The sequence below is a fragment of the Copadichromis virginalis genome, linkage group LG20 (assembly GCF_057382275.1).
Source record: "Copadichromis virginalis isolate Kocher_CV1m ecotype Utaka linkage group LG20, C_Virginalis_male_GT1.1, whole genome shotgun sequence".
NCBI classification, from domain to species: domain Eukaryota; kingdom Metazoa; phylum Chordata; class Actinopteri; order Cichliformes; family Cichlidae; genus Copadichromis; species Copadichromis virginalis.
The window spans coordinates 3,817,310-3,839,748 of NC_140637.1; the positions used below are offsets into that span (position 1 = coordinate 3,817,310).

Genomic DNA, 22,439 nt, shown 5'->3' on the forward strand with positions numbered 1-22,439 from the left:
CACCAATCATGCCGTTCATTTAACCCACCTACCTACACTGCTGCCTTAGTTAAAACATGCACGAAAGGTAAATAAAAGGTTAAATTCCTGAGCTGCACGGCTATCAGTGAGGCTGCTTTAAATACTTCTTTATAAGGCAGTTTGCCCTAAAATCCATAAAAACGGTTTGATACACGGGCAGAGACGTCACCAGAGAAGCTTCCCTTCAACATAGCAAGCCAGTGCGCATGCGTGGAACATTCGATCACTGGCTGTGTAGCTAACTGCTAAGCTACGGATCCAGCCGACATGGAGAGGAAAGGTAAATCTTGCGACACGTTGCACGCTGTGTGACTGGTGTAACACATTGTGTGTGCGGTTTGCCGTTACAGTCGATGTTGTCGTGCAGTGACAAATATAAAAACATTATTTTTCGCCGAGCAGCATACATTGTGATACGCGGTTTAATTGAACGCGTCTGTCGCGCACTGAGCTGGAGCGCTAGCCCTCTAGACGTTAGCTTTAGCTTCAATAGGACATGTCAGGATTAGCTCGATACATTTAGCTCTCCAGCTCCTTCCATTTTAAACACAGCCCGTAACACCGGCCACGATAACCGTGCATTCATGTATGAGTCCATAATTAGCCGCTGTAGTGGCTGAAATCACTTCACGCCACATTGCCGTGTTTGAGACGAGCGTTGCCTAGGTGGGAAGCTCAGTGATGTAACTTAACGTTGGATGGGTTCTGGCAAACCGACACATGCACTGACACTGATTTTAGATACTGTTAGGTGCAAACATGACCCAACACGGTGCATATGAACGTTGGAGTGAGGTAATTGTTTATTTCAGATGGCTTCATTTGTTTTGTCGTGAGTGTCAGCTGGAAATCAAGAAGGCAAACAGACAATGGTTTTTCTATTCTTTTTGTTGTTGTTGCAGTGCTGGCACTCCAGGCGAGGAAGAAAAGGGTGAAAGCAAAGAAAACCAACAAAAAGTGAGTCACTGCTCCATTTAAATGTCATTCCCTCTTATGTGTGTCCCGTTTTTCAGGACACCCGCACATGAACAAGTATTTTGTCAGCTGTACTCAATCAAAGCAGATTGTTTGTTGCACTTTGGTGTATTTGCTGCTGTGCTGACATTGGAGAAGCTGTTAAAGGCCTTTGACTGCTTGTTTGCACTTAAACTTTGTTTTGGTCTGCACACGCCACAGCTTATTCTTTTTGCTCTACAGTGCTTTAGTAAAAAAAACAAAAAACACAAGTTTTGGGTGCTCTGTAAGCCATACCAGGAATATAATACTTAAACGCTGTGATCACCTGAAAATATTTCTGAATGATTAGTTGCTGTAAATAGGGCTGTCAAGCGTTGATCTCCAGTACCGATTGTTTTGGTGTGCCCAACAATCTACTAATCATGCCTGCACCAGTGGCATCCTCCAGAGCGTTACATAACAGCCAGTGCTATATTTAAAACAAGAGAATGAAGAAGCCCACATCAGCCCACCGAAGCATGGTGTTTAACTGAAAACAGCACCATTGAGGATACTCTCCTCCTGACAGCATTATCTTCATGGCGCATACTTGAATGTTTTATTAGCCGTAAGAATCATGTGATACCAAGAAACTAAATGCAACTTAAAGCAGAGCAGCTGCATTCTGCAGTAATCCTAGCACAATGGGCACTGCATGTATAGACGAACAAAACAACCTCAGAGGATATAATGGAGTGGACTGGTTAATGCTTTGAAGTGCTGTGAGAGTCTGAAGGAAAATGTGCATCAGACATTTGTCCTCACACCCAAAAGGATGAGGCTCATTAAAACAAGGTGCACACACCCAATATTAAAGCTTTTTATAATGAAAGGATGACTAACTGAGACTGGCTCTGCATTCAAATATGCTTCATCTGCTTTCTCTCTCTGTGAATGAAAATGCATGAGTATGTAATTTAGACGATGTATTTATTTGCATTTTGAAGTGAATTTGAAAAGCCATGCATTTACCTCTCAAGATGCAAAAAATGTTTTAAAATGTGTTAATAATCCAGCAGTGTAAATGTTAAAGCAGACAACACGAGAACTGTACAGATAATCAGTATTAAATTACTGCCTTGTTTTTACCAGCTTTATGATTTAAAATATAATGAATGCGTTTCAGATTCAAAGCTTGATTAGAAAGTCAAGATTCATATCAAGTAATTATTTGAATCAGTTTATTTTGTCATCCTTGGACAAACATGCACCGCTTCAGCTGACCATGTCAGGCACAAAGAAGTAGGTTGCAGGATTATGTAGAAAACCAGCAGCTCATTTGTGAAACACTGCAGCCCAGTTGTAGGAATTTAGTTGAATGTGATCTCTGCTCTCTTGGCTCCAGTAGAGATGAGCAGGCTTAATCTGCTCTGTGGAGGAAGTAACATCAGGCTGTTTGGCTTTCAAGTAAATATTAGGAACTGAATTACTGGCAAAGGCAGAATGTATGTGGTGACACATATAAACATGGAAAGAATATGTTCTGTTATTTAGGGCTTGCAGAGCCATGGAAAAAATATACAGAAATATGTTTCAAATATGCATTTAGAAAAGAATTGGTTGTCCTGTTTTCCATTATGTTGGGTTTGATCAATCTGTCGCTGGAGTTTTAGTCAAAATGAAAGTCTGCACACAGCGATTTATATTTGAAAAATGTAATATGCACAGACGTTTCATTTGTCTGACTGCTTGACACAATGACCGTATAACTCACTTAGTAATTTTGGAACATAATTTGTTTGCAGGCTTGTACTTCTGCTCGTAATGTAGCCACAGTTTTCTGTCCCCTTATTCTGGAAACTTCTCAGTATTCAGTCTGATTCAGCAAGGTTGATGTTGTCTTTCATAATGCGGATGCACACATTAGGCCTGCAGTAAAGTAAGCTGAGTGCAGCATGCGTTTCTTTAAATGCCTTCTTTAATTTGGTTGTGTGATATTCCTTGGCAGAAAGCGCGTCAGTGTGGTATTATTGTGGTAGGGTTGTTTTGACAGGCCAACTTCTTGTTTTGGTTTAAACTATGGTTAAAAGCAGATGTTCAAATCCAGTTTAAAAAAATAAATAAATAAATAAATCATTGACAGCGATTTAGATGGTATTTGCTTCCATTTTCTGCTTGCAGTTTGTCACTGCCAGCGCTCGGTTACACATTTAGGAGTCTTTATTAATATAATAACCGTTTGTGAATATTTTAATAGTTAAATATTGCTTAGATAGCTGCAAGATTTGTTTGAAACAAAGTTTTAGACACACCTTGCTATTTTGTTAAAACTAATTAAACTTGGTTGGAACAGTCGCTCATTAATCTTTCTTTACTGATAACAAGGTCAAAGCAACAAACTGGAGGCAATTACACTGAAACTTGTGGTTTAATTTCAAGGGGACATGATCCAAATTAACAGCCTGCTATGACTTTAATGGACTTTTATCTGCTACTGCTCTATTGTTTTGCCTTGCAAATATTTGCCTTTAATGTGGGTTTATGTTTGGTTAAGTAACTGTCAAACTACTGTAATACTTCAAAACTGTTTTATTTATTTATGGTCATATGCCAAAACATTACATGCCAAAAATACTCACTCTGCCATTGAATTCTGGTGTTCCAGTCATGTCCATAGATGTATAAAATAAGGCACCTGCAGACTGTCTATAAAAATTTGTGAAACAGTGGCTCGCTCTCAGGAACTCGGTGAAATCCAGCGTCAGGGCTCGCAAAATTTCAAAATCTCTGGTAGCCCTTCGGGCAGACACTCTTCAGTTTTTGGTAGCCCAAAATAAATTTAAGCAGCCTGAAAAAAAAAAAAAAGGACAATTTTTTGATTGACTTAAAAAATTGTTAAAACACAAATTACAACAACTGTAAAAAAATACAATCATCAACTCAAATATTTGGCCCTAATTGAACAGAAATTTCTATGAACTTGTAAGAACTGTGTAGAACATGGATCAGTCTGTGTCAGATCCTGAATCTGACATTTCCACTGAAGTCACGGGTAAGAGGTAAGTGGAACCAAGATCTAGGCCATTTGCTTTGTTTGTAAAGGCTGCTAAATTTTGCCAAAGGTAGTTCACGCTTTGCAACATCGCGCTGTTCTAAACAGCTTTTTCTTCTGCGTTTCTTCTGGACTTCTTGTTGTGCTTGGTTTATTTTTAGTAGTTTTTTTGCAATTGGCGTTTGTTCTGGGAAAGATACTGCAGACTGAGCAATAATGCATTTCTTGCATTTCTCATGGGTTCTAATGGGGTCTTTCTTAAAATTACTGGTCCCAGTAACAAAGGTGCTTGTCAACTAGGAAATCGAGGGAAACTCAAGACACACCCGTCAGAACATTGTTATTTAGCTCGTCATATTCCAGCCACAGAAATTCTTTTGTCCATGAAACCAAAAAAAAGCTGCACTTTTGTTTTTGCCTCATAGCCTGATTTGTCACAACTTTTCCGTTTTGTGGTCGGCTTTTCTTTGGCTGTCCCTTCTTCACCCTCACCTGTCTTATTTGGCTCTGCAGAACTAAAATACCTGCGTAAATCAATCTGCTTTTACACAGGCACTTGCATAATGATCAGCGATTCTCTGCGCATTCAACCTGCATCACATGTTTAAGCTTGCTGCGGGAGATTTCACTTGTCACGTTTGAATAGTAAGCTAATGAGTGATAAGACGATGTCAGAGGAATTGGTGCGCAATTAATCCGTCACTCACCAGTCAGTAGCTGCCGCTCTCTATTCAGTCTGCGCTATCGCAAAGTGAAGCAAAAAACAAGCGGAAATTCAAACGCGATTTCAATATGTCACATACTGACAGCTACGTTTGTGAAAGAATGCAAAAGCATTGACATATTTTTCTTTTCTTCCTATGACAGCCTGACGGGCAGGGCTGAGATGGATTTTGGTAGCCCGACCAGAAAAATCGCTAGCCCCGGGACGTCGGGCTAGCGATTTTGCGAGCCCTGAGCGTGGTACCATGATAGGATGCCATCTGTGCAGCAAGTCCAGTTGTGAAATTTCTTCATTACTAAATATTCCAGAGTCAACTGTTAGTGGTATTATAATAAAGTGGAAGCGATTGGGAACAACACCAAGTTTGCCACTAAGTGGTAGGCCACATAAATTTACAGAGCAGGGTCACCAGATGCGGAGGTGCATAGTACACAGGTCACCAACTTTCTGCAGAGTCACTCGCTACGGACCTCCAAACTTCACGTGGCCTTCAGATTAGCTCAAGAAGAGTTTACAGAGAGCGTCATGGACTGGGTTTCCAGGAGCGAGCAGTTGCTTCCAAGCCTCATGTCACCAAGTACAGTCCAGCGCATCAGATACAACTCTAGAGGAGTGGAGTTTTTTGGAGTGAAGACTCATGCTGTTCTCTCTGTCTGGTAATCTGATGGATGAGTCTGGGTTTGGTAGTAGCCAGAGAAACAGAACTTATCTGACTGCATTGTGCCAAGTATAAAGTTGGGGAAGGAACTATGGTGTGACGTTGTTTTTTCAAAACTTGTGCTCTGCCATTTAGTTTCAGTGAAAGGAACTCTTCTAGCCCCTTTTCACTAGTACCTGCATGATTTGACTCTGTTTCGGTCATTTTCAATTGCAATAAGTTACCGCTTAACATGCGTGGAGTATTTGTATGCGTCATGATCACCACAACAATGGAAAAGCATAGACCTGTTGCTCGGAGTACAACTTTTTGCCAATCTCGAGGGACCACAGTGGGAGTTGTTGGGTTTTTTTTTTTTTTTGTTTTTGTTTTTTCTCTTTTCTTTCCATTTTCCTCGTTGCCACGTTTCAAAAATTAGTAGGTACTAAAATTGCCTATTACCATGGTACTACCACCTAATGGAAAACTCTAAAAACTGTGTTGAGCCAGCCCAAGTAGGTACAAGTGGGAAAACGGTTATTAATGCTTCAGCATACCAAGACAATGTTATGTTTCCAGCTTTGTGGAAACAGTTTGGGGATTCCTTCCTATTCCAACACCAGTGCACAAAGCAAGGTCCATGTCACCTCATGAGGAGTCCTCACCTCAACCCAAGTTAATTCATAGTTTCTTCATATTACACATATGCATTCTTTATTTTTATTTTTTTTAAAGAGGTAGTTGTGGGTTAATTGAAGTCTGCAATGAAAGATGACATATTACCCTGGAGTAAAGTTTTATTTGTGGTTGACATTTCACATTTTCAGTGATTGAAATGTGACTGTGGATGCTTACAGTTATAACCCTCCTTTATGATAGATTTATAAAACAGTTGTCTATTTGTAGCTTTATACATACACCAGATGTGCACCAATTATTTATTTTTTGCGATCAGCCCTGGTGTCGTTTGTTTAAGAACGAGTGGTTCTTGTCATGTTTGATTATTTTGTGTGAGAGGCTTTTTAATAAATGCTGTGTTATATGGGTTATGTTTATGCAACAAAAAACTTGGCTGATGAGGAAGTTCTTCCTGTCTCTAGTTAGCCGTTTATACAGGAGGTGATTTTGAAACCTCTATGTCCATCACTGTGACTGATCATCCAGAGCAGACACACTCTATGTTGGTGCTTGGCTAACATGATTATGTTGTTCAGTAAAGTATTAGTGTTAGAGTGAATTACTCAGTTGCTAATGCTAGCTAGTTAATGCCACTTACTTTTTCAGCCAATTAAGGTCAGATCCCAGGAGAGGCAGGAGAACGTTCCCACTGCTTTGTAATGCATCTGTTTAAGTTAAACTGTACAGCTGTTCACCATTTCTGCAGTGTTTTTGGAAGTAAAAGGTTGAGCTTTGATTCTTTCTTGCTATGTAGAAGAGTCGAACTCATCGGTTATCAATGAGCTGCAGTCTTGTTCAGTTAGTCTCACCCGCATGTCCTGTAATAAAATCCTCTCATCCTGGGCACGCCTTATTGTTGAGCTAATATTTGATAAATGGACGGTAAATGCATCAGAGCTCTGTTCCATCGACGTCTTTCATAATTGTTGTTGTCCCATCAGGCAGCCAGCCAATCCCAGAGCTCGACAGCATCCTCAGGCTGAAGCCTCCCCTCAGGAACCTGAGGAACCTGAAGAGATCCTTGGCTCTGATGATGAAGAGCAGGAGGACCCCAATGACTACTGCAAAGGTGGGTTCCTCTTTACTTTTTGCATTCAAAGGCACACTATATTGCACTGTATTTGATTAACTACTCTTTCAAGTTTTTTTTTGTTTGTTTGTTTTTTTCCCCAGTAGAAAAATGATAACAGAGTATTAGCGATTCGCACCTTAGTTTAAACAGATAAATCAATATTTGATTTGACTGTTTCAATAAATGGTGTCGCTTTGGTTAGTTGTGACCTGTTATTACAGTGAATGTAAATGCACTGGCTGTTCTGTATACATGCATACATGCTCACCTCTTTATTTATCTAAGCAGCTTGAATTTCTTATCTTTTAGGTGGCTACCACCATGTGAAAGTAGGAGACCTTTATAATGGAAAATACCATGTAATTCGGAAGCTCGGCTGGGGACACTTCTCCACCGTGTGGCTCGCCTGGGATATTCAGTATGAGAAAAACTTTACTGCATATTTGTAATTCATGTTTTGTTTTTGAGACTTGACATTGGATTCCAGATGCAGCAGCAGCTGGCTCAGAGACGGTTTACTTTGCTTCCTATTAGTGAACATTACATTCTGTGGTTGCAGGGTAAAGAGGTTTGTTGCAATGAAGGTGGTGAAGAGCGCGGAGCACTACACAGAAACAGCACTGGATGAGATAAAACTGCTCAGATCTGTGAGTATCAGATTTAATTGCATGCAGTAGGTTTTGATGAAATATGTAATCAGTAAGCGCAGGAAGTGTTCACTAATTAGTTGTGGGGATATCTGGAGATGCATCAGAGTGTACAGCAACGTGGTGCAAGGACAGCAGGGCATTGCTTACACTACAGCTTTTACACATTATTCATGCACTCGGCTTGCATGTCTTCCAGCACGCATGTTCACACAGTTTTACATGTAAATGATGTGTGTGGATCCCACAACAAAATATATTTTTTTTTTCTTCTCTTTTTTTTCTTTTTCTTTTTTTGTCTGTAGGTAAGAAACTCTGACACGAATGATCCCAACCGAGAGATGGTAGTCCAGCTTCTAGATGACTTCAAGATCTCTGGCGTCAATGGAACTCGTATCCTTCACAGCCAGATATAACAGATGTTTCCTGGTTTTTATTATTAGTCACATTTGATTTGTCAAATTACCTCCTGCTGGGAGGGGGAAAGTCCCCAAAACAAAAACTTTAGTCTTATTAGAAATGGGTTGTTTTTTTTTTTGTTTGTTTTTTGAATGTACAGAACTTTCTTTCCCTTCGTGTCCATGTCAGCTAAAAAGCCGTACGCAAGTAAGAAAGTAAACAACAGGTGAGGGTGTGACAAATGGAATCTTATGTGTCCCAAACAGACCTCCACCCCCATCACAACACTTTAGTTGGGTAAGATCCCCTGAATGCCTGAGGGATTGCTGTAGCTGTAACACGAGAGGCTCTAACAAAAGCGTATGGGTTGCACATCTACGTGTCCTTTCTTCAGCACAATCAATGCCACTCCTCATTTAGGCAGTTGTTTTTTCCTTTGTTTGTTTTCAGTTTTGCTTTACCGCTATTACTTTGCCATCTTAACTGCTCCAATCTTCAGACGTCTGCATGGTGTTTGAGGTGTTAGGACATCACTTATTGAAATGGATAATAAAATCAAACTACCAAGGACTGCCCCTGGCTTGTGTGAAGAGCATCATACGGCAGGTAAAGTGAGACCCACAGGCACACCTTTTGAATGCCTATGACTCATCATTAAGGCTCAGTCGTTCACAAGAGTTGTGTAGCCTGCAGGCTGCACGATGGATGGAAAACAGTCAGGGTAGAAGAACTTTACATATTAACAGTAAGCTGCTTAACAAAACAGATTGGGAGTGAGGCAAAACTGAGGGGGCTTTTTTTCATGGTTAAACAAATGACTAATTCAGCAGTTAATTGCACAGCTCATCTGTGGATTAGTGTTGTTTATTCCACAGCTTTTTATTCGATGTCCTTTGAAAAACAGCAAATGTTTCTTTTATTAAAACTTTCTTAGATTGTTAAGCTTTTGTGTTCTCTTAAAGGGACCCTTTTATGCTTTCTTTATGTTCTGTTATATGCTGTGTTTGTTACATGGATGGATTTTCAATAAGCAGCACTAAGGCTAAAATAATGATAGTATCATTGTGTATTAAGTTAACTACAAACCAAACGCTCTGGCTTCAGACTGCCCTAGGGATTCTTTTTAAGATTTTCTTTTTTCCTAGTCTTGGCTCCTTTGCTTTAAAGAGAGAAGAGCTAAAATAGTGTGTTTCAGAGAGGATAAACTGACGGACTGCAGCAAAGCCAAATGTGATTAATAAGGATTATTTATGAACTCTGAGTTGTGCAAAGTTAGTATATTTGTTTCCAAGAAAAGAAAAACCTGAAAATTGATGCAATATGTTTTTCTTTTTAAAGTTTCCTTAAGTTTAGTTGGTAAAGGTTTTGTGTCCAAGTCAGTGTGATTGTTTAATTTGATCTACACAATCAGATAACCATTTTCCATTAATGTATTTTTTTATTTTTATTTTTTTAAAAGGTTCTCCAAGGTCTGGACTACCTGCACACAAAGTGTCATATTATCCACACAGACATCAAGCCGGAGAACATCCTGATGAGCGTAGATGAGCCTTACGTACGGAGGCTTGCAGCTGAAGCCACAGAGTGGCAGAAGGCTGGGGCACCTCCTCCCTCTGGTTCAGCGAGTATGAGATGTGCATGCACACTCACTTTTATATCTGCATTCATAGGTTTAGTACAGGTTTTTACTTATCTCATGTTCTCTTTACAGTAAGCACAGCGCCAGTTCCAAAACAGGTACAAGATTTTTTTTTTTTTTTTTTTTTTTTTTTTTTTTTTTTACTCTCTGCTTAGATATTAGCCTCATGTTTTTAGGTTTGGTTTTGTTTTTTTTAGTTTACTTTTAAATCAGTCCTACAAATGTGCAAACCTTTCCTTTGTTTTTGTCTTTGACAGACAGTAAAAATGTCCAAGAACAAGAAGAAGAAGTTAAAAAAGAAGCAGAAGCGGCAGGCGGAGCTGCTGGAGAAGTGCATCTTGGACCTTGAGGAAATGGAAAAGACCACAGAGATACGAGAGGATGATGAAGATGAAGACGACCCACAGACTGAAAAGGGACGAGCCTGTGCGCCTCTCAGACAGGTGTCTTTTGCGGAGATAGGAAAGGAGGAAACAGATGGTAAGACGCTAACATCAGAGAAGTAATGTGTTCTGCAAAATTTGCAAAGCAGCCAAAAAATCTGATATGAATCAACTGAAAATACATTTTCTGCTACTTTCAGGGAGCACTTTGAATGCAGATCACATGAGGATGGGACCAGAGGAACTGTCTGAAATGAACTGTAATGGCCATGTGGAGGAGAGTGACTTCCAGCATAGCGATGAAGACCAACATAATGGCAATGCAGAGTGCACAGAACAGTGTGCCTCTCCAGAGGATCAACACGTGGAGTCTCCTCTCCACTCCATTTACAACGGTGTTGAGTCTACAGATTTCAATGATGTGTACACAGAGACTAAAGGAACTGGGGCTCGTAGCCGTGGAGTTACTGAGAAACGCTTTTCTGCTGGGCTGGAGGACAGAGAGCTGGAACAAGGCATTTTAGAAGAAGATGGTGAGGATGGGTCCAACTGTCACTATAGTAGCCAGGAAGATGCACGAAATGGTCAGTGAACCGAAATCGATTGGTTTAGGTTTTTAGAAGCTGTTTGCTGTAGCTGAGCTGCTTTGGAAATTTAACAAAAACCATGTGAACTTTGAACTACTTATGATTATACTTATCATTTATTCAGTGTTTATCCCATTGTTTTATTCAATGTCGCTGCTTCTCTCTGTGCTTTATAAAGGTAAGCTGACAGCAGGATCCCTGCTAGTTAACCCACTTGAGCCACTCAATGCAGACAAGATCAAGGTCAAGATTGCAGATTTGGGAAATGCCTGCTGGGTGGTGAGTAGCCTGCTAATGACCAAAGGGATTTCCTCATAAGTGATGAAACGGTACAGCCAGGGAGACATCGAGTGTCATCTAGCTACTGAAAGTAATGTTTCGGTATTCCTGCTTTTTATGGTTTTAAAATGAGAAATCATTTACCAGATGGGGGTGTGATCCAGATTTCAAATAGAGCATAGAGTCCATTTATAATTTCAAAATTTTTTATTCTCATGTAAAATATTTCTGTTTTTCAGTGTGTTATCGCTACACATGATGAAACCTACATGATATACGTTGTTGTTTTCGTATTTGTCTTTTTTCCTCTCAGCACAAGCACTTTACTGAAGACATCCAGACACGACAGTACCGGTCTCTAGAAGTACTTATTGGTTCTGGATACAGCACACCAGCTGATATTTGGAGCACAGCCTGTATGGTGAGAAATTTTCTCTGCATCAAACTATTTATATAGAGCCAAAAGGTGCTTAAACTCCCCCCAAAAACTGAATAGAACAAAAAAAATTTATCTGAAGGGGGAAAAAAAACCCCTCATTGTATCTTAAAGACTCAAGAAGTGTAATGAGAGTCTAGTCAGTGGTGGGAGGGATTTATTGAGATTTGGACAGATGGCTTCATACTGTTCTTTTTGTTTTTTCCCCTCCCTGTGTTTGTATTGTCCTCAGGCCTTTGAGCTTGCCACAGGGGACTACTTGTTTGAACCACATTCTGGGGAAGATTATTCCAGAGATGAAGGTATTGTCTGGTCTTCCTGTACATTCTGTTTTTAAAGTACAAGTTTTAACTGTAGATCATTAATTCTCAGAGCTCGATTTAGTAGATGTATTGAAATGTGTTTCACTAGTGAGTGGGACTTCTGTTTAGTATTACTGCTACTGTTAAAAGCACCATAGTGTTGTTAAATCTTCTGTTATCAGTGTTGAACTGTTGAATTATTTAAAATGTCCAATATGCATGCAAGTCCTCACCTTCACTGGAGCTCCAGTTACAGTGCACTTTGCACAGTGTTAACATGTTAATGAGGTGCTCCATTAATGGCTTCGAATTCAGAAGAAGAATTGTAAAGTATGAAAAGTATGAGCATTCCTGTGTGTATTTCCTATCTAGCAACTTGAGCCACTTCTTTACCGCACTGGAGATGGGGCCATCTCTTCAATTCTCTTCTCACCTTTTCCTCACCTCCTGGTTACTCATACTTTATGTTTAATCCATTTTCACCTCAAGTTTTAATTGAAACTAGGGCTGTACGATATGACCAAAATCTCATATCCCGATATAAGAATTCTATCGTCCGATAACGATATAAATCACAAAAATGTAACATTTTCTGTAAACTCTGTGAATCTCGGGCAGCTCGACTTGCGTGAAGTGTTTCCAGCTGCGCGTCGTGTAGCTGGAGTTGAGTGTTTTAACCGATGCATGAAACGATACATTTTTAGACATAAGTTGAAACGGCCGCCGTTTTCTTTGTGAGTATTTATTACACGGCGTGCTGCGGGGAAAAGTCTGTTCTAACGTTTGAGTCTAAGGTTTATTTTTTAGCACCTGGCCGCTCTTTTTTTAATTCTCATCCGTAAATAATCTGCTCTTTCACGTGATTCAGTTTATTTTGAAAAGTCTCAACAGGATCTTGAGCTTTATTGTGGAAGGTTTATGTGGAACATAAACAAGCGGACACGCGATGCTGTTACCATCGTTGTTGCTAACCACAACGCATTAAAACAGGCGCTTGTCCGTCCGTAGTGTGGTTATATAAAATGTAAGAGAAAGAGAGAACTTTAAGAAATTAATATAGCCACTACAGTAACCATCAAAACGATGAAAAATATTGCCGTAAACAGTTTATTTTGCGACACCACGAAACAAACGATAGCGTAAAATGAAACGATAGACGTTTTTATATGGTCATCCGATATATATCGTTATATCGAACAGCCCTGATTGAAACATAAGGTGAAAATGGAATTTTGGCTTGCTGCTTAGCTCAAAGTTTCCATATTAACTTGATTCTGCTCTGGCATGTCTGCTTTGTGCTGTCCTTCAACTTTGACTTTACTGGAACATCCTGCAGCTTTTTCACCTGCATAAACCATGGCTTACTGTTCTATAAATGCTTTGTGTTTAACGTTTTATTAGACTTTTAGTAAACTTGCATCAGTCTGCTTTTTATGTTTTACTGTATAGCTTTGAGGGCTGTGCTTTAATGCAGACTTCCCATCTTGCTTTATAGTTGTCATTTTTCTGAAATACAACAGTGAATGAGCTCCATGTGTTCAGATGTTTTCAGTAGGTTAATATAGGCTGTTGATACATGTGCTACTTGTAACACTAGGCTGTCATCATCATCATCATCCTTTGTTCCTAATACATTGTTCCACTTGACTGTTTGCCATCTCCTCTCCAAACTCCCTGTGACTTTCCATCTTCCTCCTCCTCTTCTCCTCTGATGTGCCTCATTTCCAGACCATCTTGCTCTCATGATTGAGTTGCTCGGTAAAATCCCCCGACACTATGCTCTGAGTGGAAAATACTCACAGGAATACTTCACCAAGAGAGGTACGCCAGCACCTCTGTCTTTGGCTCACTCTGGGAAAGGTGGACAAGGAGGGTCAAGGGAGGAGGTTAACTTCAGTCAGCACAATCAAATGGTTTTGTGCAGGCCCGTCATCAAAGCAAGAAACCAATAAATGCCAGCCTCTTTGAACCACTGATCACGATTCAAGTGTTCTGCCAAAGACTGCCTGGCAGAGCCTTGTACACTGCCTTTAGACATTTTGGCTAGGTGCTTGATGCTGTATTGGTCCCTGCTGAGGAGATTCAGAATGACCTTTTTCCTCTGCATGGAGTCCACTGCGCAACAAGTCTTTTTATAAATGTAATTTAATCATTTAATGAAATCAATCACAGGAGGCAAAAAAGGCAAGAACCCTTTACTTTTATACGTCAGTGTATTTATGTCAGAATATAAAGTCTTAATGTGCTCAAAGTACACGTTTACAGAAATATGATAATTAATGTAAGATGGCTTTAATTAAGGATGTCTATAAGGGATTAACTGACAGTCTTGATGTAAACCTTTTAAGGTCCCTGAGTGGGAGTTGTTTTGTTGATATGTACCAAGGTTACTGCAAATGTTAAGACCTCTGTTACAGTTACGGATGAAATGACAGCGAAGTTGATGAATAATTAACACGAAGTACAAAAACATGATTTTCATTATCTGGGCCTGTCTTGTCAATCTAGTTGCAGGGTGAATTTGTGGTGGGAATTATTTTTGTTCTGAGAAACTTTAGTGGAAAAACCCCAAACTGAACAATAAAAAAGAGCTAAAGGTTAATGAACTGCTCTGTTTTATAACTTTCTAACTTCTGGTTTTACACCTCGTCCTCTGCCAACAGTGAGGCTGGTGTGTGTGACGTCACCCAGACCTCTCTCTCCCTCTGCCCTCCACCCACACACCCAGAGTGGGCCTGTGACTGGGTCCACTGTCTGATGAATCTGTTTGTCTTGTCTGTCTTTTTTCTTGCAACTGTCTGCTGTATAGACCATATAGCACTGATCATTGAGCTGCTGGGGAGTGTCCCACGCAAACTCATAATGTCCGGCAAATATTCCAAGGATTTTTTCACCAAGAAAGGTAAAACGGAAGCTTTACTGTCAAGATTCGAGTGAGAGTTACTGACTGTGCTTTGGAATATTCCCTACTTGAATCCCAATTGCTGCTTATTCATACATTTGAATATACATGTAAAAATGTCTCCAGTGGATATTACAGTTCAAAAGAACAGGCCTTCTTTAAAAGGCAATTACAAGGTAACTATTTAATCAGTGTCATTTGTTAAGACTGTATGTGGAGTTATGCAGACATGACTGCCCTTGAAGTGAAGTTTAAAATGGGGAAGTTGTTGTACTCTGTAGTGGTGTGGTTCTGATGCAGTGCTGTCTGTCTGCAGGTGATTTGAAACACATCACTAAGTTGAAGCCGTGGGGACTGCTGGAGGTGCTGATCGACAAATACGAGTGGCCCCGTGAAGAAGCAGAGTGCTTCACTGACTTCCTTCTTCCCATGCTGGAGCTTATTCCAGAGAAAAGGGCCACGGCCGCAGAGTGCTTGCGCCACCCCTGGCTCGCCCTCTAGTGGACACCTCCAGCTATCGAACCTCCCTTCCCTCCCACCTCCTCCAGAGACTGCAACAGATCACTTTCCAGTTTGGGCATATCAGATGGATATTTATTTTTCTTCTTTTTTTGGTTAGATGTTTTGAATTTGTTCTTGTTTTTGAGCTAATGCTTCTGTGTACATTTGCTTTGAATTAGTTGGTTCTCAGTGTGATGTCAGGAATCCAGTGGATTTTTTTATTTTTTATTATTACTTTGTGCTCATGTTGGCTCAAACTGCTGTGCTCCGTTCACCCTTCTAAGGAAGTCTGTCATTGTACTGCTAGTGACTCATCCTTGTTTGTTACACTCCTGCACTAAAACCTGAACAAACCAAGGATATGTAGCCGTTATTGGTCATTTTTTGTTCCCTAAAACTCTTTTCCCACATCTTTTCAGTAGTGACTTAAAAAAACACAAAAAACAAAAAAAACAAAAACAAATATCATTCAACATTTGAAATACATTTTGTATTTGTAATGAAGGTTTTAGGAAGTTTCACACTGGGCTGACATGTACACTGACTTTGGGTAACTTTCATTTCATGCATTTCTTCAGGCAGGGTCACTGTTTGATTAAAGTAGGTCATGTTTAGCCATATCGATTCCGTTGTCACCCGGTATTTAGTATCCTTAGTTAATTATAATAGGGATCTTTCATTTTCATGGGAGGCTGGTATTCTCATCCACCTATTACAATTCAGGTATATAGTATTTTAAAGGTTTCAACAAGACAACATGTTAAGAAGCCCAATCTTAAGGAGAGAAAAAAAGTGAAAATAAACTGTATATATCTGTACCAAAGAGTTTGCCTTGATGTATATTACAGTTATGTACAGTTTTTAACAAATCTTATATCTTAGCTAAAATTGTTTAGCTGGGTAGCTGTGTTTTAATAAAGCGTATGGAAGGTGTGTTTGAGATCAGTTGTATGTGTGGTCAACTGTTCAATGTCACTGTTTTTACCATAGAAATGGTGAGATCTGATATTATGTCATGGTGTCCCAAAAAGATCATATCCAAGTAACCTATGTTATCTGTCGAAACCTATGGGGGGGAAAAACAAAAACTTACATTGGTGTCAGATTCAAGAACATAAACTCTGTGTGAGTTGTCGACTTACAAAGCTGTACAACACACCATACAATAAAACAGATCTTCATACAATACATGATTTCTGTGGGCTTGTTTATTGGGTATTGTGAAATATATATATAGTAAAATAAGGAAGCACAAAATCTTATTAATCAAAACCACAGTAAACATTAGACGACAAGAGAGGTGAAAACCCAAAGTGCATCATGGTATTTTACACTGGCTCTGAAGGTCTGTGGATTCAATCAAGGGTTTTCTGTAAAAGAGAAACAAAAGAAATGTTTGTGGACACCAGGGCTGAAATGGTTTGACCATGTGTAGAGAAGGGACTGGATATGTTGGACACAGGATGTTGAACATGGATCTACCAGGCAGGAGGTAAAGGGGAAAGAGCGCAGAGGAGGATATGGAGAGAGTTGGTGTAACAGAGAAGAAAGCTAGGGATCAGGCGAGATGGAGGAAAATGATTTTCTGTGGGTAAGCCCTAAAGGGAGCAGATTTAACAAGAAAAAGATTTAATGGACTTCAGCCACTGGGACACTGGGCAAATTATGGCAACAAATAACTGTAAAACTGCTCATTTGACAAAGTTTAGATTAGACCAAAGTGAAGATATTTGGTGGTTCATAAAAACCCAAACATGGCATGTCTGCACAAACACCTCATACCAACTGTAAAGCACGGTGGTGGATCTGTCTGACAGCTGAAGCTTGGCTGAAAATGGGTCATTCAACATGACAAGAATCCCAAGCACAGCAGCAAATCTACAAGAAAACAGCTGTAATGGCAAACTGAAAGCCCAGAAAGTCCGGACCTCAACCTGACTCAAATACTGTGGTGGGATTTCTTGAGATCTGTGTACAATTAAATGGCTGCAATGAACTGAAGTGCAATTTTCGTAAACAAGAGTGGGTCAAAATTCCTCCACAGACACATGAGAGACTCATATAGTCAAACTGAAAACAACAACTTCAAGTAATTCTGCTAAAGGTGCTTCTACAAGATACTGAAACATGGGGTGTACTTAGTTTTTCACGGGCCTGCAAAGAGTCCTGTGGTAACTTTCTTTTTCACACGACTGCATATAAAAAACTGCAGAAAAATCTCCAATCTTGGATACGTTTCTTAAGGTGAAGCAATTTTTTCTAATGATGGCTCAAGCCTTAACAGAGAGCAGGCATGCACAACAGCAGGACCTTGCAGCAAGCCAGTCTGAAAGGAATGTGGCTGTTTTATATGTCACACATTATACTTGTGCTATGCCAGCTATGACACATTAAAATATTTGTTTCTATACCCAGCATTCAGTCTGCATACCACCCCACAGCCCTCACCTGCTCCATCCAGCTCAAAGTCATCTGGCAGAAGTTTGTCCTGCCGGTTGCCGAGTGTGAAGGACAGCAATGCCAGGAGTATGGCGTCCAGAATGCTGATGATGGCCAGGATGTAGGCCCAGCGCACCGTACAGTTTCCCAGCGTGTACTTATCTGTCCTCTGGCCGCACATCCTCTTCACCTCTGGAGAGTCCCAACCATCTGGGTAAATCATGCAGCCCATCACCATCAACACACCTGCGGGGGAAGGACATGGAAATGGCAAAGCCTTGTAATAATTACCTCTTGTGTGCTCTTACTTTGATAAATAATTATAATCTGGTGCTCTGGAGCCCCCAGTGCATGATAATACATGATGTACCTCCATAAAGTGCCAAAGTTTTTATTTATTTATGGCTCAGCAAGGCAGATGATGCTCTGTGGAGCCATTTGCACGATGTACCGTTATGAAAGTTCTTAAATCTTAAATGCTGTTCTTCCCGTAACGTCTCCTCTGGGCTTCCCCAAAAGCTACTTACAGTAGAATGTGAGTTTGCAGATACATGCCCATAAAGTTTTACAGGCTTTTATCGTTTTCCTGGCCCTCGTATGGTTTTAGGTGCAAATTTAACGACACAGCAACACCTGATCTTGTTACAGGTAACTGATCTGCTATCGAAGGTGTCAGAGTCTGGGCTGAAACAGGATTCCTTATTGGCCATGGCGAAGAACAACCTTCACAACAAACGCACATCACACCTGAAACTGGAGAGGTGAGAACTCGACCCGTGACGGGATGAGCTCATTGTTTCACACCTGACTTACAAGAGAAGCACAGGTCTCATGGCTCCTTTACAGCTGCCTCTTTAGTTTGAGTTCTGGTATTGAGGTGATGAAATATTTGAGCTATTACTTACGAATAGTTATAATAAAACCGATGAACTGAACCTCATCAGACTTCTATTTAAACTGGTAATTTATGGTCACAAGAACTTTTGTTCCTTGTCCTTGTCTGTTTCCATTGTATTAACAGATCCACCAGGTGATGCATCAATATTAAAAGAAAAACAACTTCCATTTCATTTTTTCAGCTACGAAAAATGTTGGAATATGTTTATGAACGGCTGTAATACTTTTAATAAGCCCCTTGAATTAAAGATCAAAGTCTGCACTTCTGTCACATCTGGACTGTTTAAAATCAGCTTTAAATGTCTGCGGTATTATTTTTTTTTAGCTGATCCTAGAGTTTAGTGAGTTTAGTGTTAGTTTTTCACTGCAAACTATAAAAAGGCAAAAGCTAAAAATTATCTTTGGTTACTGTCTAATGAATCATCGCATATGAACAATTACCCATGCGTAGCAATATTCTTGCTTGTAACAACCCTCCCCCCAACAAACAAACAAACAAACATACAAACAAACAAACAAACAAACAAACAAACAAACAAACAAACAAACAAACAAACAAACAAACAAACAAACATCTTAAAGATGAAGGTGAAACCAGTTTTATGATTACTCACACTGCTCATACTTTTTAATGTAATTCGTAATCTGTCTGTTTATAGGTGTCAAATAAACGTAGTTGAGAAAAGCTAATTTATACTAATAATCTGCCAACTGCAGTTGAGTAAAGGGAACAACAACTTTACAACCAACCCTCTTCGCTTTGTCCCTCACCTGAGGCCAGCTGCATCCATGCACAGATCTTGTAGACGTTTCCAGCGTTGCAGAAGAAGAACAAACTGAAGCCGACCATGGTGCCCACAATCAGCAGCATGGAGGTCCCAACGAAGAACATGGCAGTCCTGAAAGCCGGTGAGGGGATGGAAGCGAAGTCCAGCATGCTGCCCTTGCAGGTGAGCTCCGAGGTCAGCGCGTTGCCGATGCAGTAGTGAAAGAGGCCGAAGTAGCCGGCCTGCGGGGTGTTGACGCTGTCTCCGATCCAGTAGGGCTGGATGAAGACCACAATGGTGATGATGACGAAGCAGATGGTAAACACAGCCCACATGACGCCGATGGCTCGGGAGTTCCTCACATAGTTGGTGTGGTAGATTTTGGCAGCTTCCTGCGCTGGAAGGAGGTCCATGTCCGCAAAAAGTTTGTGTCGGCCTTTTGAAAGAAAGCAGGTCTGTTAGAGGTTTGTTTGTAGAGCTGGAAGGATAAACGCACACAGACACACACGGCTCGTTCTGCGGACTGGCTGAGTATTCAGCACCCTGGAGAGCACCACAGCCTAATTAATGACGTTTCTCTGATGTCACAGATTGACAGCTACCTGATAAGGCTTGGCGTGAAGATGCAGTGTTACCCGCAAGTAACTAAAACTAATTTACTGTAAATTAACACAGCGCATTTGAATGAACTGCCGTACAGGGCTGTGTGTTACAGCTAATTAATTCATTTCATGCAGGCAAGAACAGGCGAGGTTAAAATAAACAACAGTTATTATTACACAGCCAGGAAACTCATCCATTTGATTCCGCTTTAATGTGAAAGAAAGTTCTTCGTGGTGTTTAATATTACAAACTTTTGACTAAAAAGCTTAAAAACACAACTATTTATCCTGAACACTGCTTCAAATATTAGTATCAAGGCAATCGATTTGTCACACTATACGTTTTTATTTACATAAAGCCTACACAAGCCTGATTTTAACACTGTAATCCTTTTCTATCATTCTGTTTTCTGAAAGTAAACAGCTACTTGTGTTGCCCAAAGTGCAACCACAGGTAAATATAAACAGTAAACACTCTTTTTTTTTAACTGTTACATTTTTACGGTTTTAATTTTCTACCAACTCCCCATTTCCTCAGTTTCCTTAAATGTCATAATCTGATATTTAACGAGTTTTAGAAACTCATGAATACGGAGCCAGAACGAATAAGGTTTGCTGAAATTCGCGGCTGATGCGCAGGAAGCTTCAAATAAAGGTTTGCTGATATCAAATTCAATATTGTTCCAGCTGAGTCTTCTTATTGGAGTTCTGCTTATCTGGAAGCTAGTGCCAGCGACAGGAACACAATAAGTATCTTATTTTGATGAATTATAATAAAGGGAGGGGGCAGCTTGGCTGGGTTATGGCTTTCGATTGTCGCTGAGGATGTTGAGAGTTCAGCTGCAGTAAAGTCAGAGTCAGAAAAGACACAGATGTGGAAACACAAGCGGATGGGCTTCAAATTTCATAGCCCACTAATTTTAGCAAAAAAACAAACAAACAAAAAAACCCGGCTTCTCTGTGAGGCTCGATGCCAAAGCGGAGATCTAATTAACGCTGACGAGTCCAGCTTTTTCTGGATAATGGTCTCTGTCACTTGGTACTTTTCCTTTTTAAAAGAAATGTCCCCTCTGTGGGCTGAAAATCCAGCTGCAGAAATATAGCATACAAGTGAACCTCATTTGCAGGCTCCCTTGCTCTTAAAAAAATCTATCACTTCAAACTAGTGGCCACATTCAGTGTGAGATAACAACTACGGCTCCAGGCTGACAGCAGCAGCCGGACAGAGCGTGCCACCATCTGTGCTCTTCACCCACTAGTCAGTGTCGGTAACAAGGTGCTTGAGGGCCTCCTCCGTGACACTGTGCCATGTGTAGTGAAACAGCATTCAGGGATGAGTGGTTGTCCTGCGTTCCCGGGGGATCCCTGATGGCTCCCTGCAGCTCGGGAGGGTAGTGGAGAGGAAAACACCAGCTCTGCCTGAGAGACAGTCACAAAGATGGATGATATGGAAAGTAGACATCACAGTTTAGATAAAAAAGACCAATCAAAACCAGTCTCAGGAATCTCTGAGCGCTGCTCTAATGAGGTGTAATCTCTTGATATATGTGACAGCCCGTGAAGGCCGTCATGTCAAGATTTCAGGAAGCTGTCTGTATTTTCAGTGTCTCATTGAAGAAGATATGTGCACAGAAAAAAAAAGATAGATTGTTCCAAACATGTTGCACACACATTTATGTCACACTTAAATTTTATTTATCCATCAGGGGCCAAGGCCAGGCAGCTGGTCACGAAACGAAGCAAGTACACACATAAAAAAGCAATCCAGTAATAAAACTTTGCCCATATCTTTTACAGCTCTAATAAAACCAAACTTTCCTCTGACAACATGTCAAAATATCTGAAGAAAAAGACAGCTCATTCAGCACTTTGCATTCACTTCTTCATTTATAAAAATTCAAATAATGAAAACTCTTAGGGATATGAGGTGGATAACAAATACTTTCTGAAGCCCTATAACCACAAGATATAACCATTAGCAGTAGGAAGACTGTGTTTGACTGTCTCACCATTTCCTCACCTCGCTACAAACTCAAGAATACCCATCTGCAGTTTTAGAGCTGTCACCTGCTCCTGACCATGAATTAAAGCAACACTTCACTGCCTGTTGGCTGAGGAGAATGAAGCATTGTTTGCCCAGGCTTTTCAGTCCTCTAAGTGTCTGTCACCCTTAAAGTTTTGAGCTCTTTTCATTCTCAGGGGCATGAAAAGACAAAGCAGAGGATCTTTGTCTTGGTTAAAGAATTTATCTTTGTGAGTGAAAGTGATTTGGCAAATGTCTGGCACGTCTGAAGATGATGACACAAGATGTAAAAAAAAAAAGAAAAAAAAGGGAAAAGAAATTAAAATAAAGAAGACCCAAAATAAACTAATCAGAAGACACCATGGAAACAAATTAGGATTTGAATCTTATCTGCAGCTGCACTTCTGATTGTGAAATTAAATGCCAGTGAATTATAGCACTGGAATACACTGCTCAAATAAAATGAAGGGAAACACTCGATCATCACGGTGTAAAACAAAATCAAGTAATCTTCAG

At 40.2% G+C, this 22,439-nt stretch overlaps 2 protein-coding genes across 5 annotated transcripts; one reads left to right on the forward strand and one right to left on the reverse strand.

Annotated features, from left to right (window-relative positions):
- The first annotated feature begins 219 nt into the window (after nt 1–219).
- srpk1a (SRSF protein kinase 1a) lies at nt 220–16,135 on the forward strand. 4 transcript variants are annotated; one of them, XM_085444069.1, is made up of 17 exons: nt 220–301; nt 924–978; nt 6,990–7,117; nt 7,430–7,538; nt 7,680–7,767; nt 8,073–8,160; nt 8,666–8,772; nt 9,626–9,791; nt 9,878–9,903; nt 10,063–10,285; nt 10,389–10,772; nt 10,954–11,054; nt 11,368–11,475; nt 11,723–11,792; nt 13,521–13,613; nt 14,602–14,694; nt 15,011–16,135. In XM_085444069.1, the coding sequence occupies exons 1-17, from the start codon at nt 289–291 to the stop codon at nt 15,193–15,195; spliced, it is 2,037 nt and encodes a 678-aa protein (XP_085300195.1). In that variant the 5' UTR covers nt 220–288; the 3' UTR covers nt 15,196–16,135. The 4 variants fall into 4 exon arrangements, with proteins under 4 accessions (XP_085300195.1, XP_085300196.1, XP_085300197.1 ...); XM_085444070.1 differs by having other exon boundaries at nt 10,389–10,721; XM_085444071.1 differs by lacking the exon at nt 14,602–14,694.
- A 345-nt stretch (nt 16,136–16,480) lies between these two features.
- Nucleotides 16,481–19,711, reverse strand: lhfpl5b (LHFPL tetraspan subfamily member 5b). The gene is made up of 3 exons (XM_085443924.1): nt 19,303–19,711; nt 17,644–17,880; nt 16,481–16,565 (listed from the first exon to the last, which is right to left on the reverse strand). Exons 1-3 carry the CDS (start codon nt 19,709–19,711, stop codon nt 16,555–16,557), a joined length of 657 nt encoding a protein of 218 aa, XP_085300050.1. The 3' UTR covers nt 16,481–16,554.
- Between the last annotated feature and the right edge of the window lie 2,728 nt (nt 19,712–22,439).

What these genes read in the sequence shown, in the direction of transcription:
- srpk1a (XM_085444069.1), top strand. An exon ending in TCCTCCCTCTGGTTCAGCGA is followed by an intron (nt 9,792 to 9,877) that starts GTATGAGATGTG and finishes TTCTCTTTACAG; the next exon opens with TAAGCACAGCGCCAGTTCCA. An exon ending in GGAATACTTCACCAAGAGAG is followed by an intron (nt 13,614 to 14,601) that starts GTACGCCAGCAC and finishes TCTGCTGTATAG; the next exon opens with ACCATATAGCACTGATCATT.
- lhfpl5b (XM_085443924.1), bottom strand. Translation starts at nt 19,711, where the DNA reads ATGGACCTCCTTCCAGCGCAGGAAGCTGCCAAAATCTACCACACCAAC. An exon ending in ATGGATGCAGCTGGCCTCAG is followed by an intron (nt 17,881 to 19,302) that starts GTGAGGGACAAA and finishes CTTCCCCCGCAG; the next exon opens with GTGTGTTGATGGTGATGGGC.